The 24,763-nt window shown below is 43.2% G+C and overlaps 1 protein-coding gene across 2 annotated transcripts in view; it reads left to right on the top strand.

Annotated features, from left to right (window-relative positions):
* LOC120897242 (retinal homeobox protein Rx) overlaps positions 1–21,262 on the top strand; it is a 45,184-nt gene extending 23,922 nt beyond the window's left edge. For both annotated transcript variants that reach the window (XM_040301956.1, XM_040301955.1), the window contains exons 5-6: positions 19,160–19,325; positions 19,771–21,262. In XM_040301956.1, coding sequence (XP_040157890.1) covers positions 19,160–19,325; positions 19,771–20,519 — 915 coding nt within the window. In that variant the 3' untranslated portion in view covers positions 20,520–21,262. The remainder of the gene's footprint in view (positions 1–19,159; positions 19,326–19,770) is intronic.
* Positions 21,263–24,763: the final 3,501 nt, after the last annotated feature.

Raw genomic sequence — 24,763 nt, 5'->3', positions numbered from 1 at the left:
AGCGAACGGAAATTGCTATTTAATTAGCTGGCCGAGGGCAGCACTGAGCAGAGTGAATGTGTGTATGTGTGTGAGAGAGAGAGGGTGTTTGTGTGAGTGAGTCTTTACGGGATAGGGAACGTCGTCCAAAAAACCGCACTATTCGTTCACTGCCCGAATGCCCGAAGTATTTGGGGTGTTTCAAGCGTTGTGGCGATGGAGATTTAAAAACTACCGAAAGCAATTAAGGCTTGCGGAACTAGCTCGTATGTCGTTGAGTTGGGACCGTTCTTTTATTTCGAAAAGGATGGACGGGAACTAACCGGTCTGGCTGGTTTTATTGTTATGCAAACTGTAATTGAAATATATTTGCTGGTCGTTTGCTTCGATTTAATATCATTTAAGCATTACAAATAAACCAATAAAATTAACAACATGCCCGTCATGGGTTCTAGCCCCGAATGGAGCGTGCGACCATACGTAGGACTCACTATCCTGCTATGTTAATAAATATGTCACTGAAGTCCGAGCCCACTAGTAGTGGTACAGACAGGCCTTGACCAACAACGGTTGTTGTGCCAAAAAAGAAGAAGAAGAAGATGAAGAAGAAGAGGATTGAATTTAAAGTACTTAAGGTATGTGACAGAACACAATCAATTATTTTAAACGAACAGTAACACTGACTTGATACTGACTGAATAAAAAACACTTATTCATCTCCACAATCTCCATATTTCTCTGCAAACTCTTACTTATTTTAACCTGATCGATTAAAAATATTAAGTTTGCATACTCGTATCCGTTTAAAATACAAAATAACCTGAACAATTAACTATCAAATTTGTACAATTTGTTTAATATCAGGGCGGTTTTGAGGTATTTATGAGGATAGTTTATTTTATTCAAACCCTATGATCGTTGCAGTAATGAATCGGTATTGCTCTTGTCTGAAGTTAATGAATCAAAGAATCAATCTTGACCTCTGGTCACAAATAAAGCTCGTGCGATAGGAATTAGCTCATAAAATATCCAGTACAATCTCACCAGTTAACCTCTCCATCAAACCGATTAACCGTGCTCTTAACGTCGCCTGTTTATGATGCTTAACTGCCGTTTTATCGAAGATTTAACATACCGCTTACTGTTCGTACATTTCTTCGAGCATGACACACTGGCGCTTGCTAATTTGCATATATACACAGCAATGTTCCGCGCACTGTAGCGTATTTTACTGATTATTCAATGGTGATAATTGCAATCATAAAAATCCATATTTATCTTCGATCGAACAAGTTTGTTGAATGAACAATGGAGAGCTTTGTTTTTATTATAACACGATTACGTACCATACGAAGCAGAACCTAATGCTGTGTGGACGATATCATGAAATTAGCAAGAAGAAATAACACAAGAACCTTTCTTCTTGGTAAGCACGTTGACGCATTCATGCATCGCCTAAAAAGCGTTTACATTTACTCATTTCCTTCACGAGCTGTGGCACGAGGAAAAAGAGGGGGCGCGTGATTGTTGCTAATAAAATTACCCCACCAAGCTCGTTAGCAGCGCTTAAGTTAGTATTTAACGCGTACAGTGTAGAACGAAGAAAAAAACCCACCCACTGTACCAGGCTCACAAGTTTACCCACCACACGTGTAAGTGTGCACATGGTAAAGCGCACAACGTTGAGAATCGATTTTGCTTTCTTTCGGCTAAGCTAAGGAACAGTTGGTCCTGCACGTGTCTTTTCGTACGTGTGTAGCGCCGATGTACGTCGCTTCCGGTGGGACTGTTTGATTTTGGTTATGGTAAAATATGACAACGTCTGATAGGAACGGAACGGAGAACTCGCTACGCAATTCGGGGCGATTCGGGCTTTTTTTCGCTTTCCTTCGCATGCGAAGGTATTTGCAGGACAAATCGTTTCTGGTGCACCATGTTCTGTCCCAGTTCTTGTTTGGGGCCAGCTTACGAAGGGGGAGATTTTTATATGTTCAATGCCTTTGATACCATCTCAGCCTGGAGGGAGAGGGAACGTCAAGAGAGGCGGCATGTGTGTAAAAGGAAAAGTATAATAATAATATGTTTTGAGGTAAGCACACGTACACCGGGGTCGGTTTTTTTGTTCGTTGCAATTTGAAATCGAAATTCCATCATCCATTTCCCTCCCAAATGGTTCGCTTTTGCATGCTTCGCTGGCACAGGCGAGCGTAACAAATGGAGGATATAACTTTCCTGTGTCATTTTGTTTTATTACACGCTAGCGCTTTATGGGAGTTTAATACGCAAGCGGTCACAAATCGATGCCGCGGATGCCGGCAGTGGAAGTTGCTTGCGACCGGCGGTCATAATACTGGCACATGTATGTGGAAGGAGGATCGCGCCACCACGACCACCAATGAATGTGTGCCCATGTGCACGCTTGCATGCGAACACGTTGACTTCGAAAAGGACAATAGCATCTTCGTTTTGCCGTGCCAAATGATTATTCATAAATCACGAAACATTCGTGCAATAATCGGGTAGTACAAGACTGGCCGGAGGGTGGGAACGTTATGCATGTTTTTTATTGAACTAATTCCACAGGAGGTCTGTGAAGAAGCTTGGATTGCTTTGGATACAGCAAGAGTCGTATGCATGGACTTCCTTCAAAACTATCCTAACTTTTATCAACATTAAAGCATGTGAAATTACAACTAAAGATTTTCTACGTTTCACAAATGTACAGCACCTTTGGGTGACTGTTTCATGATTTCATATCGTCTTACTCCTTAACTTAAGCACACGAATGGATGCTTAACAATATTCAAATTAATGACTAATTTGTATGTAATTTCATGAGCGTGGTAAGCTTATTACTACACAAAGCAACAAAAAAATCAAGCTTTAATACAATTACCACTTCTGTCACGCTTTGTACCCAAGGGATCTCGCCCTGCTGTGAAGCGCTTTTTTACGACACCGATTAGGACCGAGAATTTCCTTTCCACCTTTCTGCGCTTTGCACCCACCACGCAAATGCGAATGTATGTTCGCTCCTAATCATTCGGTAATAAAAATCATTAAATTTAATTTTCGTGTTTATCAAAGGTTCCGGTTCAGCAGGAGTGGGATGGAGAAACCGGTCCGCCCTTACCGTTCGCTAGCCATCATCCCCAATACCAACCTTTCACTGGAGATATGAAAAGTTGGTGATTGCCGTTGTGGTCCGCACAGTGGGTGAACCAAAGGAAACTTATGATTTAGCACGACATCGGACCCCAAACGGGACATTTGGTTTGGTGGTGAGGGTTTTGGGGATTAACCATCAAACTGACCACGGGACAAGGTTGATGGATGGATGGCTGTTGATTTCATTAGCGAACCGTCCATCGGTGCCTGGTGGACGGCAGCGACGAAAACAACCATCGTGTCACAACGTTCACAGGAAAGTCCTTTAGTCACTTGGGTCGATTATGGTGGTTAAGGTTGGAAAAATATGCTCCCTCGAAAAACAGGCATCTCGTGCGTGAAGGTGTAATAATAATAAAAAGCCACTCATTGCACATTAGCTGTGTAGGGTTCTCGAGGTTCCGAGGAGTGCATGGTGTGGAAACCTCTCTCCACCCAGCGAAACCAGCCAGCCGCCTGCCACGCGGTTATGACTATTAGCATTATCTTTATGAATTTCCATATTAAATATGGGAATAAATTGAAGAAACGATTGTTCGCTACTCCTCGCCACTCCCATCGCCTATTTCCTATTGCTTGGTATCGCATCAAGGGCGGCCCTTTCGTCTTCTACAGCAAACTTCTGCACAACTTCTACAAAATCGAACATAAAGTTATCGTGCGTTTGCGGGGAGGGAGTTCCCCGCGTGGATACAATAAAAGTGCAAATAAATTTGATAGATTTATTCGTCTGCTGGCTGCAAACGGATGGTTTCTCGCACGCATGTCGCTTTGGTCTTTGTCGGCAGCGGGGTTTTTTTTCAACAACGAAACTCACGTCCCCATCGCTCATATGTGAGCACATTTGGGACACACAAAATAAAGGACCAATTTATGAATTAGAATTACTACCAAGGAGTGACAGAGCTCGCGGTTGGTGAAGGCTTGCCGGTAGTTGGTACTGTCGTACTGTCGTACTGTCAATGCCCATGAAGGAAAGCAATAAATATTTTATTCCTATCGCTAGCTTTATTGTCATCATATGCGAACACGGCGTTGGCGATTGAGTAGACCATGGGGCCATGCCAAACTTCGTGTACTGGAAATATTGTAATGTGCAGGACAGTTTACGGGGTTAACAAACGAAGAACGGATTTCGATAAACTATTTTGCGGTATCGGAAAATAATCTAATGAAACATAGTAAATTGAAAAAAACATCTAATAATTACGTTTGATAGATATTAAATTGTATTTGTTAATTTGATGTCTAATTCAGTATAAATTACGAAAGTTTCGAGTCAAAGTTATACATAAACTGTTATAACACAAAGCTTTGTAAATTCTATTGTAACACTTCCGGAAAGCTATATTTCCTTATCACGTTTTCTATTGCTAGCATTTCGATTTATGCTATCCTCTTTTCGCTTCATGGCCGAAGAGCAAGAGCAAAAAACAACAACTTGCCGCTAAACGAAATCCTTTCATGATTAATTTCGCTCCATTTTCAAACACATTTGCCGGCCGCGTCAAGCCCACAATGTTATAATTCAATTAACCTGCTCATTGTGAGCGCACTTGGACCCTTTTCTTTGGGTTGCCCCGAACATGCCTCCACCAAACAGTACGGGCGCCGCAGTTCCGAAGCTTTGTTGTTTGCTTCCCTGCGCGGAACAAATCCTAGATTCCTTCTACACGCCAATTTTGATCCCCTCTTTTCTTCTACTAAACGTGACGGAATGAATTATCGCTGCTCGGAAGGAAATTGTAGGTTATGGGATACTTTAATTCACGGCCACCCGGGGGCTCGGGTACAGTGCTTACGCTTATCGCGTCTTGTAACCGTGCCTGTTTGTTGAGGAAACGATTATCGTTCCCACATTATAGCAAATTACCAATGGATGGGTTAGCAGTTGTTTTTCCTCCGGTTTTGGTTCATTTGGATAAAATGAAGTGTAAATTTATCACAATCACAGCAGAGGTAGCAGCCCTATTTTCTTGTGTGTTGTTGAGTACTGTGCAAAATGTCTGTATGCACCACTAGCCAGATTTATGATGGCATTGTGCAAAGGACTAATTGAAAGCCCTCTAACACAACGTAAGAAAGCATTCTGATTGGTTGCGACCGTAGTCAAAGTGTGTCACCATGGTTGACTTTTGACATTGTTAACTGAAACGCAAGCAACATGGAGAACGTTGTTTTACTTGATGCATGCAGTGCAGCACCTGGGCCGATCCTTCATGACGCGCGATTGTATACCTCACTTGGCGAATGCTCGTGCACACATAGCTGAGTGCCCTTCCCAAATCGTTAAAGGGGTTAAGCATTTAATCGACAAACAAAGAGCATGCCCCTCAGCTAGAACCCCTAATTAAATAAAATTCTGCAAATTACCGCCCTTGTTACCGGTCGCCATTCAATCTCGAGCCGAGTCGGCTCTTTGTGCTAATCTATCTTACGGTAGCAGGGAAAGCTTGGTGGTTTTGTGTGTGTGTTTTTGTTGTTTTACCTTCCTCTTTTCTCTCCCATCTCAACGACACAATAAAACGATCGTCTACTTTGTACGAACCCATTGATCATGGGGTAAAGGAATATAATGAACAACACTGCCAACACGAAGACACGGCAAACAATCGCGTAAACAAACATCAATCACCGTGCAGGATGACTGTATGAAGGAAGAGAAAACCATACACACAATTACCAAAAAGGGTTTAAAAACGCGCCGCGGCAGTTTTATGCTTCTCCGATGCAAAACACAGCTGTCTGAAATTAAACCAAAGACAACAACAACAATAATAGGAACAACAGCAACAACAAAATCAAGATCTTAAGCATAAATCCGACGCAAACGCAGGCGGGTTTCTTTAATACTGCCCCACCCGCAAAATAGTAGGAGCTTAGACAAAAGCTGCAGCAACATCATACACAAGCACGCATCGCGCAACACAGCGCAGCTAAGAAGCTATGGATTTTAATTTCATTATGCCTCGGGTTACCACCTCCGGGCCTTTCGTTTTGACCTCCCGGAAAACGGAAATCGACCTACGGTTGCCTTCCCAGCTATTGCACGCCCGTGACGTAATTTAGCCGGTATAGTCTCACCCCCCCTCCCCCTGTGAGTGCGGGCTTCCGTTTTTGGGGCCTGCGCATCATTCAATTTAATCGCTCGCGCCGATGGCGTAGCCAAACATCAACGCAGCAAATCCGCAGCATAACACGTGGCAGCATTTGTGCGTCTGTACGTGTGTATATGTGTGTTGAGCTTGAAAAATCGACTCCACAGCGTTAAAGCGCGAATTATCAGCTCCGTTTAACTCGGCTCCACCAGCTGTCATTTCCGGTGGTCGATGCGATGATGTTTAAATGGAACGCACGTGGAAGAGTTTGGCAAATAATTGTTGCACTCTGCCCCCGATGGCTAACCGACTGGCGGACTGGGCTCATATTGTATGGTGTGGAACGCCTCTGAAGAACTTTATTTAAAAAAAATCATCACTTCATTCAACATGATAATGAATTATTTTAGGTTATTTGACTTGCTCTGAATATCTATTTGTTTGATGTATGATGCTTGTTTTTGCTTGTTTTGGATGTTTTACGAGAACAAAATAAGCTAACGAATAATGATTGAAATGATATTATTAATAAGCTTAACATGTACCACTCTAAATAATTAATTCTTCAATAAGTTGTGACATCCTACAATTGAAATCGAATAACAAATCCACATAATATCGCATTCAAATATCGGAAGTGGCGTTGAATTTAATTCCAAATAGTTATATTCATTCCGTTGCCCACCACACGATACTAAATAACTGAGCCTTCTTAATTATTCTGCTCTGCACTGCAAATTGAATAAATTAAGTTAACTCCAATCGAACCATTAGCATCCACTCGTATGGCCGTTAATTTATTAAAACACTCCTCCCCCCGTGTGAAAGATAACATAAAAAAGTGCACCTTACGGCAGGGCCGCGACTATTCCGATCTAATATGCAAAATGAAGCACAATTCAAACTCCCGAGCCCACCCAATTCAAGAGAGTCATTGTTTTCGAGCCCTTATTACCTCATTAAAAATCAATTTACCACTCAATTTGCGATCGCAATGGCTCACCACCCACCTTTGCGCCTGCTTCGCGAGCTGGGCTGTGTCAAATAGTTTTTTAATCAATCCCGACCACCACCACCACCGCCATCACCTGTCAGCACATTCCGCCGCCACGTGCTGTGCAGTATGCACCGGGAGTTCATTTGATGTGTCCTTTTTGCGCGCTTCCTCGCACGGTGAAGGTGCGAGCGTGCCGTCAGCAAAAGCCACATCGAATTAAACGGTTTCATTCCATTCCGGATCGGTACACTTCGCTACGGATCCTTCGCACCCTCGCTTGGGTCGCGCTTTGTCTGCCTCCTTCTGCTGCTGCTGCTGCTGCTGCCAGGAAGCGTTGCGAGTCACCCTCTTGCTTTTATGCGCCAAGAAAAGCGGATGACCGTTTCACCCCCAGTCTTGGCGTATCCCTTGTTTTACGCTTCAGTGGTTCCGTTTTCCACTGTTTGTTTTCGTATTCGAACGGGGATGAAATTGAAATTTATTTTCATCCCACCTCTTCCTCCTCGCCCTCCCCCTCTTTCACGCTCCCGCTCACCTTCCCTTAGTCTTTCGATTAAATGGCCTTAAGAGGTATCGTTTCGATAAAACTGAAAGGCATGCGAGAAAAAGTGAATCGAGCAACAACAAAAAAATCTGCAATAGGTTTTTCCACCCGAGGGTCAAAGTGTTGGAGGAAAATCTGCCTTTTTTTGCTTGCATTTTGTCGCTCGCTGAAGCGCCGGGAAAATCGAACAGCAGACGAGGAAGCGAGGAGGCGACAAAATGAACATCAGCATCATCATCATCATCATCATGAACCGTTCTTCTCGGATGGGTGAAGTTCAAAGTGGTTTTAGGTGCTGCCGCCGCAAGGGACGTATGGCATTCGATGCCACCGTCGCACGACTGCCACCCGCACGATAGGGTGGAAAATCAAGAAGAAACAGCCACGAAGGTGTGTTTACTTTAAGCGCGATACACAACCGGCGCTGGGATGGGTTTTGTTTGGTACTTAGCAAATAATTTGACAATTATTAAACTCACCCCTACGTTCGCTGTCACTTCATCGGAGGGTTTCGATTCTTTGTTTTTGGGATTTGTTAGATTGGGCTGGCTTGTGCTGGGAGCACGGGGGAAATATCTACAACATGGAAATGAAGCAGAATGAATCGAACTGTTCAAGCGTTCACACAGCGTATCTTATTACAATATTACATTTGCAATGGTTTCATTATTGTGTATAGTTTGTCCCTTTCTAAACACTTACTTATTGAACGCAAGTTAAGCAACCCCAGCGTATTTGATTAACCATGTTACTTTCTTGATAAGCAAAAGGAAAAATAACATTTGTCTGAAGAATTAACCATAATTCCCTGCCCGGGTAGTGAGCAGCCGTCCCAGGTGACAACATTCTGCCACGGATCACAATGATAAATTGAGTGTACAATTAAAGCGAACCATGCGTAAAACCGATTTTTCTCGGTTCTTAACCGAGCTTACTGCAAACCGCACTGTTATACATCCCAAATAACCGAAACAACCGAATGCTCCATTAGGTTCGAAAAGAGAAAAAAAACACTCACACCTCGCTATCGCACACCCTTTGTTGATTGTGGTGGCCAATCTTCAGACAATGAAGGAATAAATGGGAGGAAGAAAAAACCCATATAAATGATTATATGTTTTTTTCTTCTGCATCTTCACGACAGCCCGTCACAAACATTTTGCCAAATTCCCAGCGCATGGCTATAATAAACATCAATGTTGCGAATCCTACTGTGGCCAGGAGGACGCCCAAGGTCGTAGCAATCGAATGATCAATGATATGCACTGATGATGATTTGCCATTTTATTCATTGTTTGCTCGTTTATTATAGCTGGAAAAGTGTGATGTTGTTTTAGAAGAGCAAATATCTTGAGCGAATCATTTGTATAAACTGTTTATTTAATGCGTTAAAATATCAATTTAAAATAGCAAACTAACAAAATAGCTCGTTCTGTTTCATGACGGCGGTAAACATGAAAGCCATCGATCGCCAGCACGCTACACGGATAAAGATGATGTCAAACGTACCGCTTTTCTCACAACTGGACAAACCGCGCTACCCGTACCGCCAGCTGGCTATGCGCCATTTGAAGCTAAGCCGCCCCATGCGCTAATTATTTACCACGACACACGGCACGGTATGTGATCGTGAATGGCGGCAATGCGGAACATTGTCCTTCGGGCACAAGCGTCTCCAGTTACCCCAAAACGATGCCGACGGTAGCGGCTTTTCCAACCATTGCCAAACGCACTGTCCAAATGATGCAACACACTCATCTCAGCTTTTCAGACAATCAGCTCAGATTGCAGTCATGAAACGGATTCCCTGATTTTGCTTTTCCGTCTCATCTTGTCGGGCTGTGCCTCTTCCGAACGTTGGACACGAGCAAGTCGACAGGGCCTTGTACGGGGTAGGGGTAGTTCAACACACACACATGCGTCAAGAGTTTAATTAGTTTAGCGCACTCGTCTTCAAAAGGAGGGCTCTCATATGTTCCCCGTGCTTGGATGAAGACGTTAGAATACTGGCCTGACTGGTTGAAACATATGGAAAGGTATAAGTGGAATAAACAGAGGATCAAGTGTGCTTTACATTCGAGTGGACTCTCACCAAACAAAGGAAGCAACGATTGACGGATAGAAGAGGTAGCAGCTTTGTTTGCCCTTATTTTGTACCGATTTTGGAGTGTGCTAGAAATTGCAATTTGTACGTGAATATTGACATATTAGACTTGCGTTATGTTCTGCGAGTATTTTCTGAAATAGATGAAGAGTAATAGCAACCATTTGGAAATGAAATGATTCGTAATTTCTAATTTATACACAATTAGCAATAAACCTTTTTTCGGGGCAAAAAGTAGGGTGTCCGAACTTGTTTTGAAGCATAAAACATAGATCACCTTTTTCGCTACTTACCTATTTCTATTCAAGTTCATTAGACCGTAATTGCTAGAATGCATCGGTAGATAAACAGCCCGTTCCGCCGAAACGAAAGGATCTTTATCGAAACCACTTTGGGTTGCTTCGCTTTTCTATCCCATTCTTCGTCCTTCAGGGTATTCCGTTGTATTCGCACTCCAGCATTAAAACTGCAGCAACAACGTTCTTGTTTTGCTCTCTTTCTCTATATCTATCGCTCTCTCTACAACACAAGGGTGTTTCCTGTCACAAAAATACACACAAGCTAATGCTTGTGCAGGGGGTTTTGTGTTGTAGCAAAAAAAAGGACGTTTTTGTCCTTGTTGTTCAGTTCGTTTTGTTGTCGTTGTTGATGTTTTGTGTTTCTTTTTTTTCTAGTGTTGTATTGTTGTTAAATATCCTGCGTTACATGTCACCTTCGCATAATCACCATTTATCGCACCTTTCCGATCACACTTCAGAAGTGCACCGTCATTTGGGTCTGGGGTAAAGCTCTTGTCGACCAAACTGCTGCTCAAAGTAAACCATTAGCAAAGGAGAAGCGCAGGCATTATAGTTACACTGGCTTTTTGGAGGGTAATAAGGGGTAATGTAGGCCTCATTTGATGGAGAGGGGAAAGTGTAAACATGTTGATGATGATACGGACTCCTCATATGATCTTTTATTGTGTGATTTGTGTGTGCATGTTTGGACGATTACAATACAGGAAAGGGTAAAGCGTGATCACAGTTAGGCCCTTGTTCAATAAGAATACGAAACTGAGATGTCAATAAACTTTCCGTTCGTTCATATTTTAAATCATAATACAAACAATGATACATATAATCCATATTAGTTTTTTTTAAATTTACTATTACTAAATATTAAACTGCAGAAAAGGTGAAATGAACCCTTAAAAATCATACTTTACCGGTATGCTTTTCATTCCGATCGCTTTTGCACAAAGAATCAAAAGTCTCATTGCAGTCTCAGTTGCACACGGCAACACAGCCTCTTAACCTCATCATCTAAAGTTCTCATCTTCCCTACATGAAGAGGGCAACAATAATCAATCTGGGGCAAAAAGAAACAACATCCGTTCCGTCCGTCGGTGTTTCCCTTTGGTTTCGTTGCGTGTGAAAGATCAAAACTGTACGATAACAATCAATATCATACGCCTTGCGAGTGTCCTCTGGGCGGTGCTTGGAAGGAAGGCCGGGAGCTCCATCCCAACATTTGCATTTGACAGTTTAATTTTAGCTGCTCAAGTGTGAGACACCATTTTCCCAGGCCTTTGTATGTGCGTGTCTAAAGCGACCGGCAAACGGTCAGCAGCATCAAGACTTTCATCGGAGATGTTCATCCGCTCGAGCGGGCCACGGCCCTTGGGTCTGAGTTTTCCTACAATTAACAACTGCACACCGTTCGAGGACAAAATCAAAAAGGTGATTCTTACGCACGATTGTTCGCAATTCAGATGTCGCATCCCTTCGGTTGTGCATTTGCAGCTCACACCAGCAACTATTTTGTCCTTAGGTGCAATGGCGAAAGAAAACACTGCTTCTTTGGTCCTAATCCGGTCGAAACCCCGGTAGACGCGGGAAATCTTGTTTCCTTTCGGCGCTTTTTTCCACCAAAGACGTTCGGCTACCTAGCGCATTGTTTTTAACCATCCAGTGTTGCTCTACCCCGGTATCTGACACAAGCTTTGCATCATCGTTTTCGCAGATCTAACCAGGACAGAGATGTGAAAATAAACCGTTTTTCCGGTGTGCGTTCGAAACAGTTTCGAGTCGTATGGTACACACGCCGAAACTTTCGACACTTTCCGCAAGCAAGCAACGCAAGCAAAGCGACAAGTTTTCCTTTGGCGATGCTTTCTTGCAGCTGCCGAAGGACGGGCAAAAATCAACAGTCAAAAGTAGGAAAGGAACTGCACCTAACCGCACAGATTTCATCCACAGTGAGTATATCTGACCGAGACCAAGAATCAGAAAGTTCAATTTTGGCTGTTTCGCATTAGCTGGAGAGTTCACATTTAGGGCAGGAGTAAGATTTCAACACCGGTTGGTGGTGGTGGTGGTGGTATGTCCCGCCATGGTGACATATTGAAGGAAACAAGTCCCCGGAGGCGATAAACGCCACAAGCCATCGGAGCGTGTGCATTGACGACCGCTTTTTTTTTCGGCGTCACCGTCACCTTTGTTTATGTCCACCGCCCCGCATCTTCCCACGGACAATTCCCAGGGCCACTGTTTTGCCACCGAGCATGATCCGCTTGCTCATACACACACATACACACACATACGCATACATATTCGGGTGTGCCTTTTTAACCCTCGGCAGGGACAGGGCACAGTGTGGTGTCCCGGGAGTTGGCAGGTCACGTGGCAAGTGTTTAATTAACCCTCTAATAACTGTTTATGACTCCCGCGTTGGTGAGTGCGCGTGTGGACGGTCTGTTTGGTCAACGGTTCCGTGTTTCGGGTGTGTGTGTGTGCGTGTGTAATTCACGCTACCTTAGCAGTAGAGAAGGTGGACTAATTTAATAGCGGATGACAACATGGTCCCGCGCTAACAAGACCTCCTCCGGCTGAGTAGGGATTTCTGTTCCCGCTTCCCCGTCTGTTTATCCTTTGGATCTGGCTGACCTCGAAACGTCTCGTGGGGATTTCAGTAAGCAATTGCCTCCAACAGAGATCGATCGCTTCTGCAGGAAGGTAACTAATGACCTTCTGCTTTGGGGGAATCTCGGCTAATGCAGGAAGATGTCGCCATTGTCGCCACTGTTCGTCATTGAGCGGTAAAATTGCTTTTAATTTCCGCCTTGATTCTTAGGCCCACAACAACGTACATAGCTCTTTCTCTCTCTCTCTCTCTCTCTCTCTCTCTCTCTCTCGCTCTCATTTTCTTGCTCTCTTGTGATTTTTCATCACTCGCTTTACATCCTTTATATACTAGTGCCAAGGGGAGGTGTGAGAACCACCGGCCCCAGGGCATGCGCAGGGTGTTCGATTATCTCGGTTTCGAAGCCGCGGACGCTTTTGTTTGCTGGATGTTGCGTGCGGTACAGAGTGTAGGGTATCACCATTCTGCTCCCACCGGCTGCGGTGCCGCAGGGCTAATGGCCAATGTTGACGTCGGCGTAGTTGTTGGTACACGCCGTTCGCTTAAGGCGCAGACAGTTCTTACTCTTACACGGTCGGAGCGCGCTAGCCAACCAACAAATCGAGTGCGACAAACAGCAGCTTGTCGATGTCAAACGAAGGACACGCGCGCCTGGCTGATACTTTAGTGTCCTTTTGAAGTGCCGTCGGTGGGGAGAGTAAAAATGAGACAGGACGGCGTGTAATTTGAAGCCGTTACATTGGCATGATGCAGGCGGAGCAGTTGAAGCAGGATGGAATCGTATCGAATCAAGAGACATCAACGGGTACGTTCGAGACCTGTGGGAAAGGAAATTATATGCGTTTGAAAGAGTGCGTGAAGCTATACGGGATATTGATTGCGAGCGAAAAATTAATTTGAAGCCATCTTTTATTTGCTTTGTTTTATGCGAAGAGGGACTGTTTCTGGTTGGATGACTGTTTTGACATCTTAATTAGGTGCAATTATAGCTCCTTTATACTAATAAAGTTTTGATGCAATTTTGAATAGCAATTTTATTGAAATTAGTATTTAATGTATGTTTGAAACTGATGTAACATATGGCAATTTATAAAAGCTCATGTAATGTTTAACACCGTAGAAAAAATGAGCTATATACCAGCAATTCAGTAAAAGTTCTTTGAATGGCTTTGCATTGATCCTTCTGGTGCGTACGACACCTTGCAGAATGATTATTATCTCCTAATGAAAATCCCGGTTGGGCAGCAAAGTGGTCCCTTGTTCCGCCTGCTGCCTATCTCGGAAAAGGAAACGCAAATTTCCCAATTTAACCAAAGCCACGCTCAATGAAAAAGCGCGTTTTCGCGATGCTCAACGTACGCACAGGTTTAGGCGTTCGATCGACTCATCGTCAACTGCCCTTATTGCTTTGTGATGCAAGGTAAAGAGCCCATCTCACGCAATACATCTCACTTGCACCGTCCTGCTGCTGGTCCGTAACGATGAAAATGTCGAATCGATTGCAATCCAGCTGGTAGGTTCTGATAAAAAACGGAATCCCAAACAAGGGACCATAGGGAAAAACAATGCTTCAATGGCGGAACCGATATTGGAATCGACTAGATACTGGACTTGTTTGAAGCTGATTGGTTTCGGGAAGCTTAGATGGAGATGAGCACAACAAAAAACAACCTTCGATACAATACTCTGCTAGCGTTTCGCTAAACGGTTCAACACAAACAACATAAAAATAAAACAAAAACACGACACAACCCCCGCAAGGAGAGCGAATTGAACGAGTGAAAGATGAAATGGAACCGTTTGCTGTGCGTGTGCGTGCACCTAAAAGTGTACACACGTACACTGCTGCAGACGAAATTGGAAATAAAAGTGCTGATGAATGGCAAATGAATTTTTGGTCCACTCTAGGGGTCGGAGACCCTCCTCCCTTTCTCGCAAACTCATGGGATCGTGACATGAATGTTGACAAAAATGGACACGCTTGATGCAATAAACATCAATAGCGAAGGTACCGGCGGTCTCCGGAACCGGAACTGGCTTGAAATTTTTAGAAACGAGAGCTTTTTCGTTTTCCCCTCGGGGACACCGCACGGATGGACATGGTTTGGATTTTTTTGTGAGTGTGTCTATGTTTAGCTTCCACAATCTCACACTGATACGACCGAATGGCAACGGAAACCGATGCATGGAATAAGCTGGGGGAAGTCATTTTTGGTGAATAAAAAACAAGAAAAAAGAAAAAGTAAACTACTCCGCCAAAAGGCCTCCAAAATGACGAAACAAACATGGCCGGCCCAAACGAAATGAGTTTGCTCTCACTCGGGGGATGCGCTTTTGCTTGAGGTTTTTTTTAATCGTTGTGTTCCCTCTCTCCGTACCATTCCATTTTTTTTTAGGTAAGAAATGTAGCCACAAGCATCATTTATTCCACGACGCATGCTGAAAACCAATCGAACGCGTCGCTGACAGCCCAGAGCAGAACAAACCCGTCCGTAATTGAAACTATGGCATGAAATAACCATTTTAATTGAATCTACCGATGTGAAGGTTTGGGTTTCGGGTTCGTTTTGGGGAGCGACGAATCTCAAACTCGAGCCATCGTCGTCCTTCTAGTTGGGGCTCGTTGCCGTACCAGGGACGTGTTTTGTTGTGCGTACGGTGTGTTTTCTTCACTAAAATACAATGGCGATTGTTGGTGCGCTTGCCACCAGCGGATGCGTTTGAAATCGAATATTTTGATAATCTAATCCCACAAGTGCTCCTCACACAGTTCCCAGAAACAGTACAAACACAGTTTTGTGAATGATTTGTAGTTAAAATTGATTTTAAACCCTAACCACGACAACGAAGCCGCCGACATAGACTAGAAAGCTTCGTGCATCGGAAATACATACCGACGTACGGCCTCTGCTATGATCGAAATCGTTTACTGAGGAAATTATTTAGTTTGCTTGCTCACGCAGGGTGTGCTTTCCTCTTTCTCTCTCCCTGTCAATTTTCATCCCAAAACAGGATATGTAAATGAGTTGAATAGTTTTAGCGATGTCGCTTGCTCGCTGCTGTCGAATCCCGACAAAGACAAAAAAGAGCACAACAAAAACAACACGTTTGTGTGTGTGTGTGTGTGTTATTGTTTTGCAATTTTCGTTTCAGTTCGCAATCCACCGGTTTTGGGAAAAGCGTTAGGCGAAGGGGGTCAACAAGCTGGATAACCCTTTCGCCCGCCCCACCTCACCGGAACTAGATTCAAAAGCGTTTTCCATTTTCTGCAAACGTGAAATGAAATACATTTCCAACCTAGAGTGGCCCCCCATGCACCTCCCCTATCCCGACATTCACGTCAATTTGAAGAGTCAGTTTAGGTTTTGGTCGAGATTTGTGTGCGGTGCACGTACATACGTGTGCGTTTGAGGTTTTTCGGACCGAATTGAGTTGTATTTGGTCTGATCCGGCCCGAAAGGGATAGTTTGATTTGCGGAGATTTTCTCTACACGCATCCCTTCCATTTCATCCACTCGCCACATACTCGCCCCCAAACTTCCATTGAGCATTGTCGAGCGTTTCGGCGTTGAAACGATCCCGGCTCGCCGTGCGCTCTCGGAGCGAAACTATTATGCAAATGTAATTAAAACTTTTCGATCAGTATTTACACAGCATTTTAATTAAACTAAATCACAGTGTACCCAAACGAGACGTACCCCCCTTTTTGGGCTGGGTTGGCGTGCGAAGGGGGCCGAGTTGGTAGATTGTGCAAATGGAACGCTTGACGCCGGTTGATAGTTGACAGCAATCAGACTCCAAGCTCAGATATCAATGCAGAGATCGCAGAGGACGACGAGCTGTATGGGGAAGGGGAGGAATCAGTATTTCAGTTTTGTTGGCACCTCTCAATTTGATTTGGCCTATGGATGCGAGGGAAATGAAGATTTGTGTGCGATTGGAATTATTTTGCGGTTCCATACCTGTAGCAAAGTTATCGGGAACGGTTGGTATTGCGCAGGAAATGGACCTGTACCGTTTTAATAATTTGGTGGTCTATTTTCAATTTTCCCGTGTTTGTTCATTGATTAGAAGAAACACGTCAAATGCTTTATGCTTTAGTTTTTATCTTTTCATTTATTTTACGGATCGGTTCGCTTCTAATAAAATTACAATCAAAGCTTAGAAATAGTCGCGTTCAAACGTTGAATAATCCCATTTTGCAGAACAAGACAAATTTAGCTCTAAACATATGATAATTATTTCATTCGATTACATTTTCGAATGTTTCAATTTAGGGTTTGTACCTGAAAATCGAAAAAAATGTACCCGTAGCAATATCGTGTTGCCGAATCTAAGCATTTAATTAAAGAAGCGACAACAGCGAACGTCTTACCGCCCAGCGGTACCAAACGTCGCCATGCAAATCTGCTAACAAGAAGTGAAGCCAATTTTCTTTCCTGCAAAAAAGCTGTCACCAACAGACGTGACAAACGTGAAATCAAGCAACATGACGTCATGCGGTTGGTGAGTCGGAGAGCAAACGGGAAGAAAAACTTGGCAAGCTTGGCATCTGGTTTCTTTCAAGGGAAAAATATTGCTATATGTGGTAGTGCTGTAGTGAAAAACTTACAGTTTGCACACAGAGAACCATCACACAACAGATTTAATACAGCTGCCTTTGGAAGCTGAAGGTTTGCACCAAGATTAGAAGAGACACCCATGTCCCAAATACACCGTCAAACCGTCGTGAAACAGTGATGGCGGCAAATTGCTAGATTAATTGATTGGATTAGTCAAGCAATTAGATGCCACAAAGCGCTAATGAGCCCGAACGCCATCATTCCATCATCATCCGATTCCCGATTCACCGATCCCGCGTGCCGGTAATTGGCGTCCATCGCGAAACGCAACATGCCACGCACACACACACACACACACACACACACACACACACACACACACACACACACACACACACACACACACACACACACACACACACACACAACAAAATGGTGACACTGTCATACAGCCACGGTCCGAGTATTTCTGGCACGGCGAGATTGTGGCAGCTCGCACCATCCGCGGCCTAGCTCGCCTAATTGACAGATTCCTTTTCCCGTTTCCCAACGGCACAAAGGAACCGGCATCAGGCTCGCCACGTTCGGCGATCACCAATTCCTCATGGGAAAATGCTCAGCCGAGAAACCAATTACTTACCGGCACTAATTAGGGCGCTTTCGAACAGGCCCAGAGCGTGGGTGACAAAATAGCGACGAGAAGGTGGCGGCTGTCGAACGAGAAGCGATTCCACCAGTAAATGTCTCCACCGGTGAAGCGAAAGGAAAAGATACTTATAGCGCTGCCGTAGCCCAGGCTCCAACACCCATACCACCGCCCGATCGATACCCATCCGTTCGCGTAGCCATCCGTTTTCCTGTCGCGTCGGGCGTTGCGAATTTGTGATGGTTAAATTAATTATTTAATTCATGGAATTAATTTAGTTTTAATTTGCATTGCTTAGCGGGCATTGAAGAACTTTACTGCACTCCACAAGACCGGATGGCTAACGTTCCTGTACTGGGCTGAAACTGAAGAGCCCCGGTGCTGCTATAGAACTGTCTGCTTTGGATCCTTTTTTATTGCTGCATTGCATCGCTTTTTTAGCGAAGCAAATGCAACGATGGAAGAAAATGGCGAACTAATTACATTTCTGCTACCATCCCTCTGCTAACTGGCTGAATGAAAGATGGCAATAGTTTTGCTTTCTGACTCCCTTTCCAAAGAGTTTTGTTGGACGTGGTTTTCGTCTAAAAAGCAAGGATTAAAAAATAATCTCATTTGCTTTCCAGTCGTTTCGGGAGATGCTTGCTTGCTTGCATAATTAAAATTAAGCTGTTATCTGCTGTTTTACTTTTTCTTGCTTCTCTGCTCCAGTCTTGTGTGACAAATTATTAAATGCTTTCCTTATTCCCAGTACTTTTCCAGCCTATGCTCTCGCAAACACACCAACACACACACACTCACATTTTGCACCATTATTTCCGCCATTTATACCGGATGACGGTTTTTATCCCGCTGTCTACGAAGGAGCGGAAAAATCATGTAATTAACCATTCTTTGCGCTTTTCATAATCATCTTGCAGCGCAGGGAAGGAGTCGGAAAGCATGGAGCTTTTCTTAAGAAATTTACAGTCGATCAGGGTGTGGTTCTTGTTTGTTTTTTTTTTTTAAGTCTGTCCCCTACTCTCCGTCCGTGCAAGGGAGAGCCGCGCTTGAGAAAATGCAATTAAACGCTCATAAATGGAAAATAATTTCATTAATTTTCCCACCTTGCTAACGCCGTTTGCACGGGTTTTTCTTTTTCTTCCGATCCTACACAGGTATGGTTTCAAAATCGACGAGCGAAATGGCGCCGCCAGGAGAAGTCAGAAAGCTTGCGGCTAGGGTTGTCACACTTCTCCCAGCTCCCGCACCGATTGTCCTGCAACGGGGGCAACCTTCCGGTCGATCCATGGCTCTCCCCGCCGCTGCTGTCCGCCCTACCAGGTAACTATCTAACGGCAATTTTGTGGCCGGGCGCGCTTAAGCTATTAGAATGAGTGAGAGATCTTGCGATAGTAGGAGGGATATGTTTTTCTTTGCACATTGTTTTCAAAGTAATGTAATGTTGAGCTTGAATGAGTACTTTGTGTGATTTAAGTTACTAGTGACATTCATAGCGCATCCAACTACGAGCTAGTATCAAGGTTTTAGAATATGTAGGGAAACCTAAACATCAATTTTACGATTTAGTTACAATTTAGTTTTAAAAAGCTATTCTTAAGCAGACGACTAACTCGTACGCTGTCGATATGTTGTCAAAAATGAGACAAATTTCAATAAAACTGGACATTTTACTCTCAACACTTCGCCACTCTTGTTGATCGTTTCGCCAACTTAACAGCACTGTTTTAAAAGTAATTCATTCTTACGGGTTTTCGGCGTTTTGTAGGGTTCCTGTCGCACCCGCAAGGAGTCTACCCGAGCTACCTGACTCCTCCGCTCAGCCTCAATCCGTCCAACCTCGGCATGACCAACCTGGGGCTGGGACACCCGAACGGACCACAGAATCTGCGCATCTCGCCCCAGAGCATGGCCGCCATGACGTCCCCCCAAATGACCGCCGGTAGCATGCGACTTTCGCCGCCCCACGTTAACGGCTCGCTCGGAGGTCCGCAGAACCTCTCAATGCCTCATCAACCGCCTCCGGGCCCGCACGGTCCACTAACACCGCGCCATTCACCGCTGGAGGCTGGCCCGTTGGGAAGCCTGACCGGATCGCAACCACCCCCATTGCCTCCCGCTGCCGGATCCACACCCATCACCATACCCGTCGCATCGCCCCAAAACCTCTCCCTGACACCGCCGGGACTACGATCTCCTCCTCCGGGTGCGACGACCGGCTCACAAGGACACCTGCAATCGCTCAGCCCCAACTCACCCTCGCCGACGGGGTTAAAGATGGCCTCCAAGTTGACCCCGATCGATCCTGGCTCGGAGAGTGACACACCCGGGTCCGCTGACACGTCCAAAGCGGGCCCAAATACGGCCGCATCTAGCACGCCCTCCTCGGCCGCACTCAATATGACGGTCAATCATCACCATTCGTCGGATATGCGCACCAACTCCATCGCGACATTGCGCATCAAAGCGAAGGAACATCTGGAAAATCTGAGCAAAGGCATGACAACGATGGTGTAATATATTGAGCTATTTAAACTATCTATGATTAACGCTACGATGATTGTTCAAGTGTGCCCTTTGTACATAACGATAAGCGAAATCTAACTTAAACAAACTTGTTCGAAACCCTTCACCGATCAAGATAGGCTAACGTAGGACTAACACGGAGCAGGAGTAAATTAATATGTGATCAGTAAGGTGGAGTTCGTTTGTGTGAATGTATGTTTTATGTTTTGTAAATAAGTGTACACATAGTTGGAAATAAATTTTCACGGCTTAAATAGTATGGTAAAGAAAATTAAGACGTGACACACATTTCCTTTCCGGCAAGCAGATTGTGTTAGCGATTATGCAGTGGTTAGGGCAAATGAAAGCTTTGCGAAGATAAAACGAAACCAATACACTTCAAGAAATAGCGTTAGAAAAGCCACCAAACCATTGAATGGAGGAGCTGTAAATATGTTTAATTGCAGATTTTGGCTTGCGTTTAAGAGCATCCCTGTAGGCATAATTTAATGTAGACAATTTTTAGAACGCACACACCCACGATACCGCAGCGCTTGCGAGGATGACATCAGGAGACAACAACAACAAAATACAAAAACAAACAACAATAACAACCAACTGTTGATGGGTGCTGTTTTTTTTTAAACAAGATAAAAAAAAGATAACACATTTGGCTTATTTAAGAATACAACGCAATCGGTACAGCGTTTCGAGGAGGAAGAATGGGAAATAAAGCATTTGTTTCGAAAATAACACCGGAAGAGCAGTTGCGTATTATCCGAACAACTTCACGTCATACATTTCAGGTCTCTCGAGTTGTAAGTAAACTTATTGTCCGTATTCTAGAGTATGTTGTTCTCTCCACGACCTAAATATCAATATCTGACAGAATCGTTAGCCAACAGCATCGATTAGTTTACCGAAACTCTTGTTCCTTGTTTCACCTCTATCAGTCAGCCAATGCTTCTAGTAATGTTCATACAGCTTTATTTGAGACTTGAGCATAGTAGATTTGAATTTGGTATCGATCAGCACACAGGCAAACAATCATTACCATTTTATTGCTTTAATTATTTCATCAAGCTGCGCCTTTCTTTGCACTTCATGAGCGAGAGGAGAAGCGATTGAAGTCAAGTACCTTTTGTCTAATCGTTGTTAACAGAGGAATGGTATCGTGGTCAGCAGAAGGTGATAACAATTGTAGTCGGTCTAGGCCTAGCTTAGCCACTAATACGCTTGGTTATCTGTGACTGAGTTTTGTACTCATTGGAGGATACTCAAGGACCATACGGGGCTTAAGCATATGACAGACAAGTTACGTCTTGCGTCTTGAGGTCTGTAGCACGGAATTGGCTGGTATTTGATATGCATGATTTATTTATCAAAATTAATATACGATTACTCACTGATTAATACAACTATGGTATACAACATTGTTTTGATGAAAAAAAAAACTAATAGAAACCGTTTTAATTGTTATATTCTGTTGATAAAATTACCACTTTATTTAACCGCAAGGCCAGACGAGGGGAAATATACAGCGAAATGAACTATGTGACAGGTGAAATATCAGTGAGATAACGCAACACAGCTGATGTGCAATGTAAACAAATAACGTATACAAAATCGCAACTAAATCCTTTAAAAAACTTCAATATCAAGTATTTCGTTAATTTTCAGTTAACAGTTCATCATTTCTTCCCATTTGTAGATGTTCCGCTTAAGAAGATACTATTTTGAAGTGATTTTCGAAAGCGGATATTGTGGCTGGTATTATTCAATCCGTTCGTAGCGGCGGTGTACGTCCTGACACTCATTTTCCTAACGTACTAGATGGTTGCTACAGTTATTCACCGTGGCGTTGTAGGAGCGGGCTCAAGAAATGTGTTGCCATCCCTAGAATTTCATGTGAGCGCCGTACGTTCCCGCTACGAACGGATTCTATAATACCAGCCAGTATCTCCCCCAACCCTTTACCTGTCAAATAGTTCATTTCGCACTATTCGTGTATCTCGGGTACCGCCTGCACTGCTCTCTGAGTGTGAAATAGATGAATTAGAAATTCCATGTAGCATTTAACTTCGGGTTTGACTCCGATGTGTACCGGAGTCGGATCGATCCGGAAAAAATCAGAATTACCCATCACTAGTTCGAACGTGTCGTTTAGGGTTTGATTGCGCACAGGCAAGCTGTTAATTAATCCTTGCAAGCTCCTATAGCTTTCTCGCTCTACGCGATAAGCATCCAACCATGCTTTCAAAAATGAATAATACCAGTCGCGCTCGGTTATTTTTACCGAGCGAACTATTTCTTTCGCGTTCGAGTGGAAATAATCATTTTGCCCATGTCTACTCCATACAAATACACACAACAAACTTGTTCTTCTTCTTTTTTTTGGCTCAACAACCGTTGTCGGTCAAGGTCTGCCTAGATCCACTTGTGGGGTTGGCTTTTCAGTGACTAATTTATTTCCCCCCATAGCAGTCCAACGTATGGTGGCACGGTCCATTTGAGGCTTGAACCCATGACAGGCATGTTGTTAAGTCGTACGAGTTGACCACTGTACCACGAGACCGGCTAACAACACAACAAACTAGGCCTAGATTTTCAGCGTAGAATATTTCAGCATGTAAAAAGGTTTAAAAAAACGCCAATTCGTCATAGGATCGAGGTTTAGTTAAAAAATAATTGATTTTTTTACTTGACATTTTGTCAAGAAATGTTAAAACAGCTTGAATTGATGTTTCATTATAAGAAACTCTTTTTTGAAGCAGAAAGAAGAAAAGAAAATTATTTTGAAACGTATGATTATTTGCTCAGAATTGATGAAAGCCAATTTTGCAGAACTCTGTTGGCTCATGGATACAATCCGAATTTTTCTACTGACAGGCTGAACACATAGGTTACTAACTCAAAATAGAAAAAAGGATCATTTTTACCAGAATACATTATGTATATGAAACAAATAAATATTCAAAAACTATTCTGTCGATGTTTTAACCATTTTATATTATAGTTTTTTTCGCACGGTGTCGTATAACTTTGTACAGGGTTACTGGGTATATGTATACATTAATTATAGCTTTAATTTTTATTGCTGGATTTAAAGTGGTTTAAAGTTTAGACAAAAAATAGTTTATTTTGGACTTGTCAATTCTTGGAGCAATTGTACTGATTCGACAAACGCACGTCAAATATATCAAAAAATCGTAAATCTTCGAATCTGCGTATCTCGAGGACAGACTGTATTTCTAGCAATGAGGAAACCACAACAATGTGCGAACACATAGTTTTCACAAATTTGCTGTATGTTTAAGCATCTTTATACATAATTTCATTAAAAAATGCTCTACTGTTACCGCTATTATTTAAAAATTATGTACTTTTCGTACAGTTCTATTTCAGGTTTTAAAGTAATTGAAGCCGTTTTGGAAACAAAAGTTTAAATGCACAAACTGCTCGAATTGTTCATTGCTCGAATTAAATTACAAATATTCGCCCTCTATTGGCAAAGTTGAAAACATCGCATGCGCTCTCAAATTTTAAAAATTATTTAACGGTTAAATATCGATGAAAACGAAATAACAGTGATTTACCCGAGAGAGACTTGATATTTTTGTTGTACGTTTCGATTCACTCGTGACGTGGGGAGAGGGGGAGGGATATAAAACAATGATACTGACCCATTTTTACTTCATCTTTTGTTTAGTAGCAGTTTCCAGAACGGGCAATGATTTTTTTTAATATTATAAATTTTTGCCATTCTTTTATTATGAACTTTCTAAACATCGTGAAGCTGTCAAAGGCTGCATTGGTATTCTTCTTCTTTGGCATATCAACCGTTGTCGGGCCTGCCAGTACCACTGGTTAGCTAGCCTTGCAGTGACTTTTTTATTACCATAGCAGGATAGTCAGTCCTACGTATGAGGGCACGGTCCATTTGGGGCTTGAACCCATGACGGGTATGATGTTAGGTTGAACGAGTTTTTTTTTTCAACAAAATAATTTCTATGTTAACGCAAATGATACTTCCTGGATTAATTTGAGTTATTTTTTTAAGCTTGTTAGTCAAAAGGGGAAAATATTGATCGGGATTCATGCTGGTCTACGGCATAGCTACGACAACTTTGAAAAGGCCAAAAAAGACCAACTGATCAATTTTAATGGACTAATTTATCGATTTGATGAACTTTCCGGGTGCTTGGTACAATAAATCTAGAAAGCATTTAAAGGCTGGTAGGACCGTATAAATTGTT

Source organism: Anopheles arabiensis, chromosome 2 (genome assembly GCF_016920715.1).
Source record: "Anopheles arabiensis isolate DONGOLA chromosome 2, AaraD3, whole genome shotgun sequence".
In the NCBI taxonomy this organism is placed as follows: Eukaryota; Metazoa; Arthropoda; class Insecta; order Diptera; family Culicidae; genus Anopheles; species Anopheles arabiensis.
The sequence above is the reverse complement of the archived record's forward strand: the minus strand, read 5'-3'. Positions and strand labels throughout refer to the sequence as shown.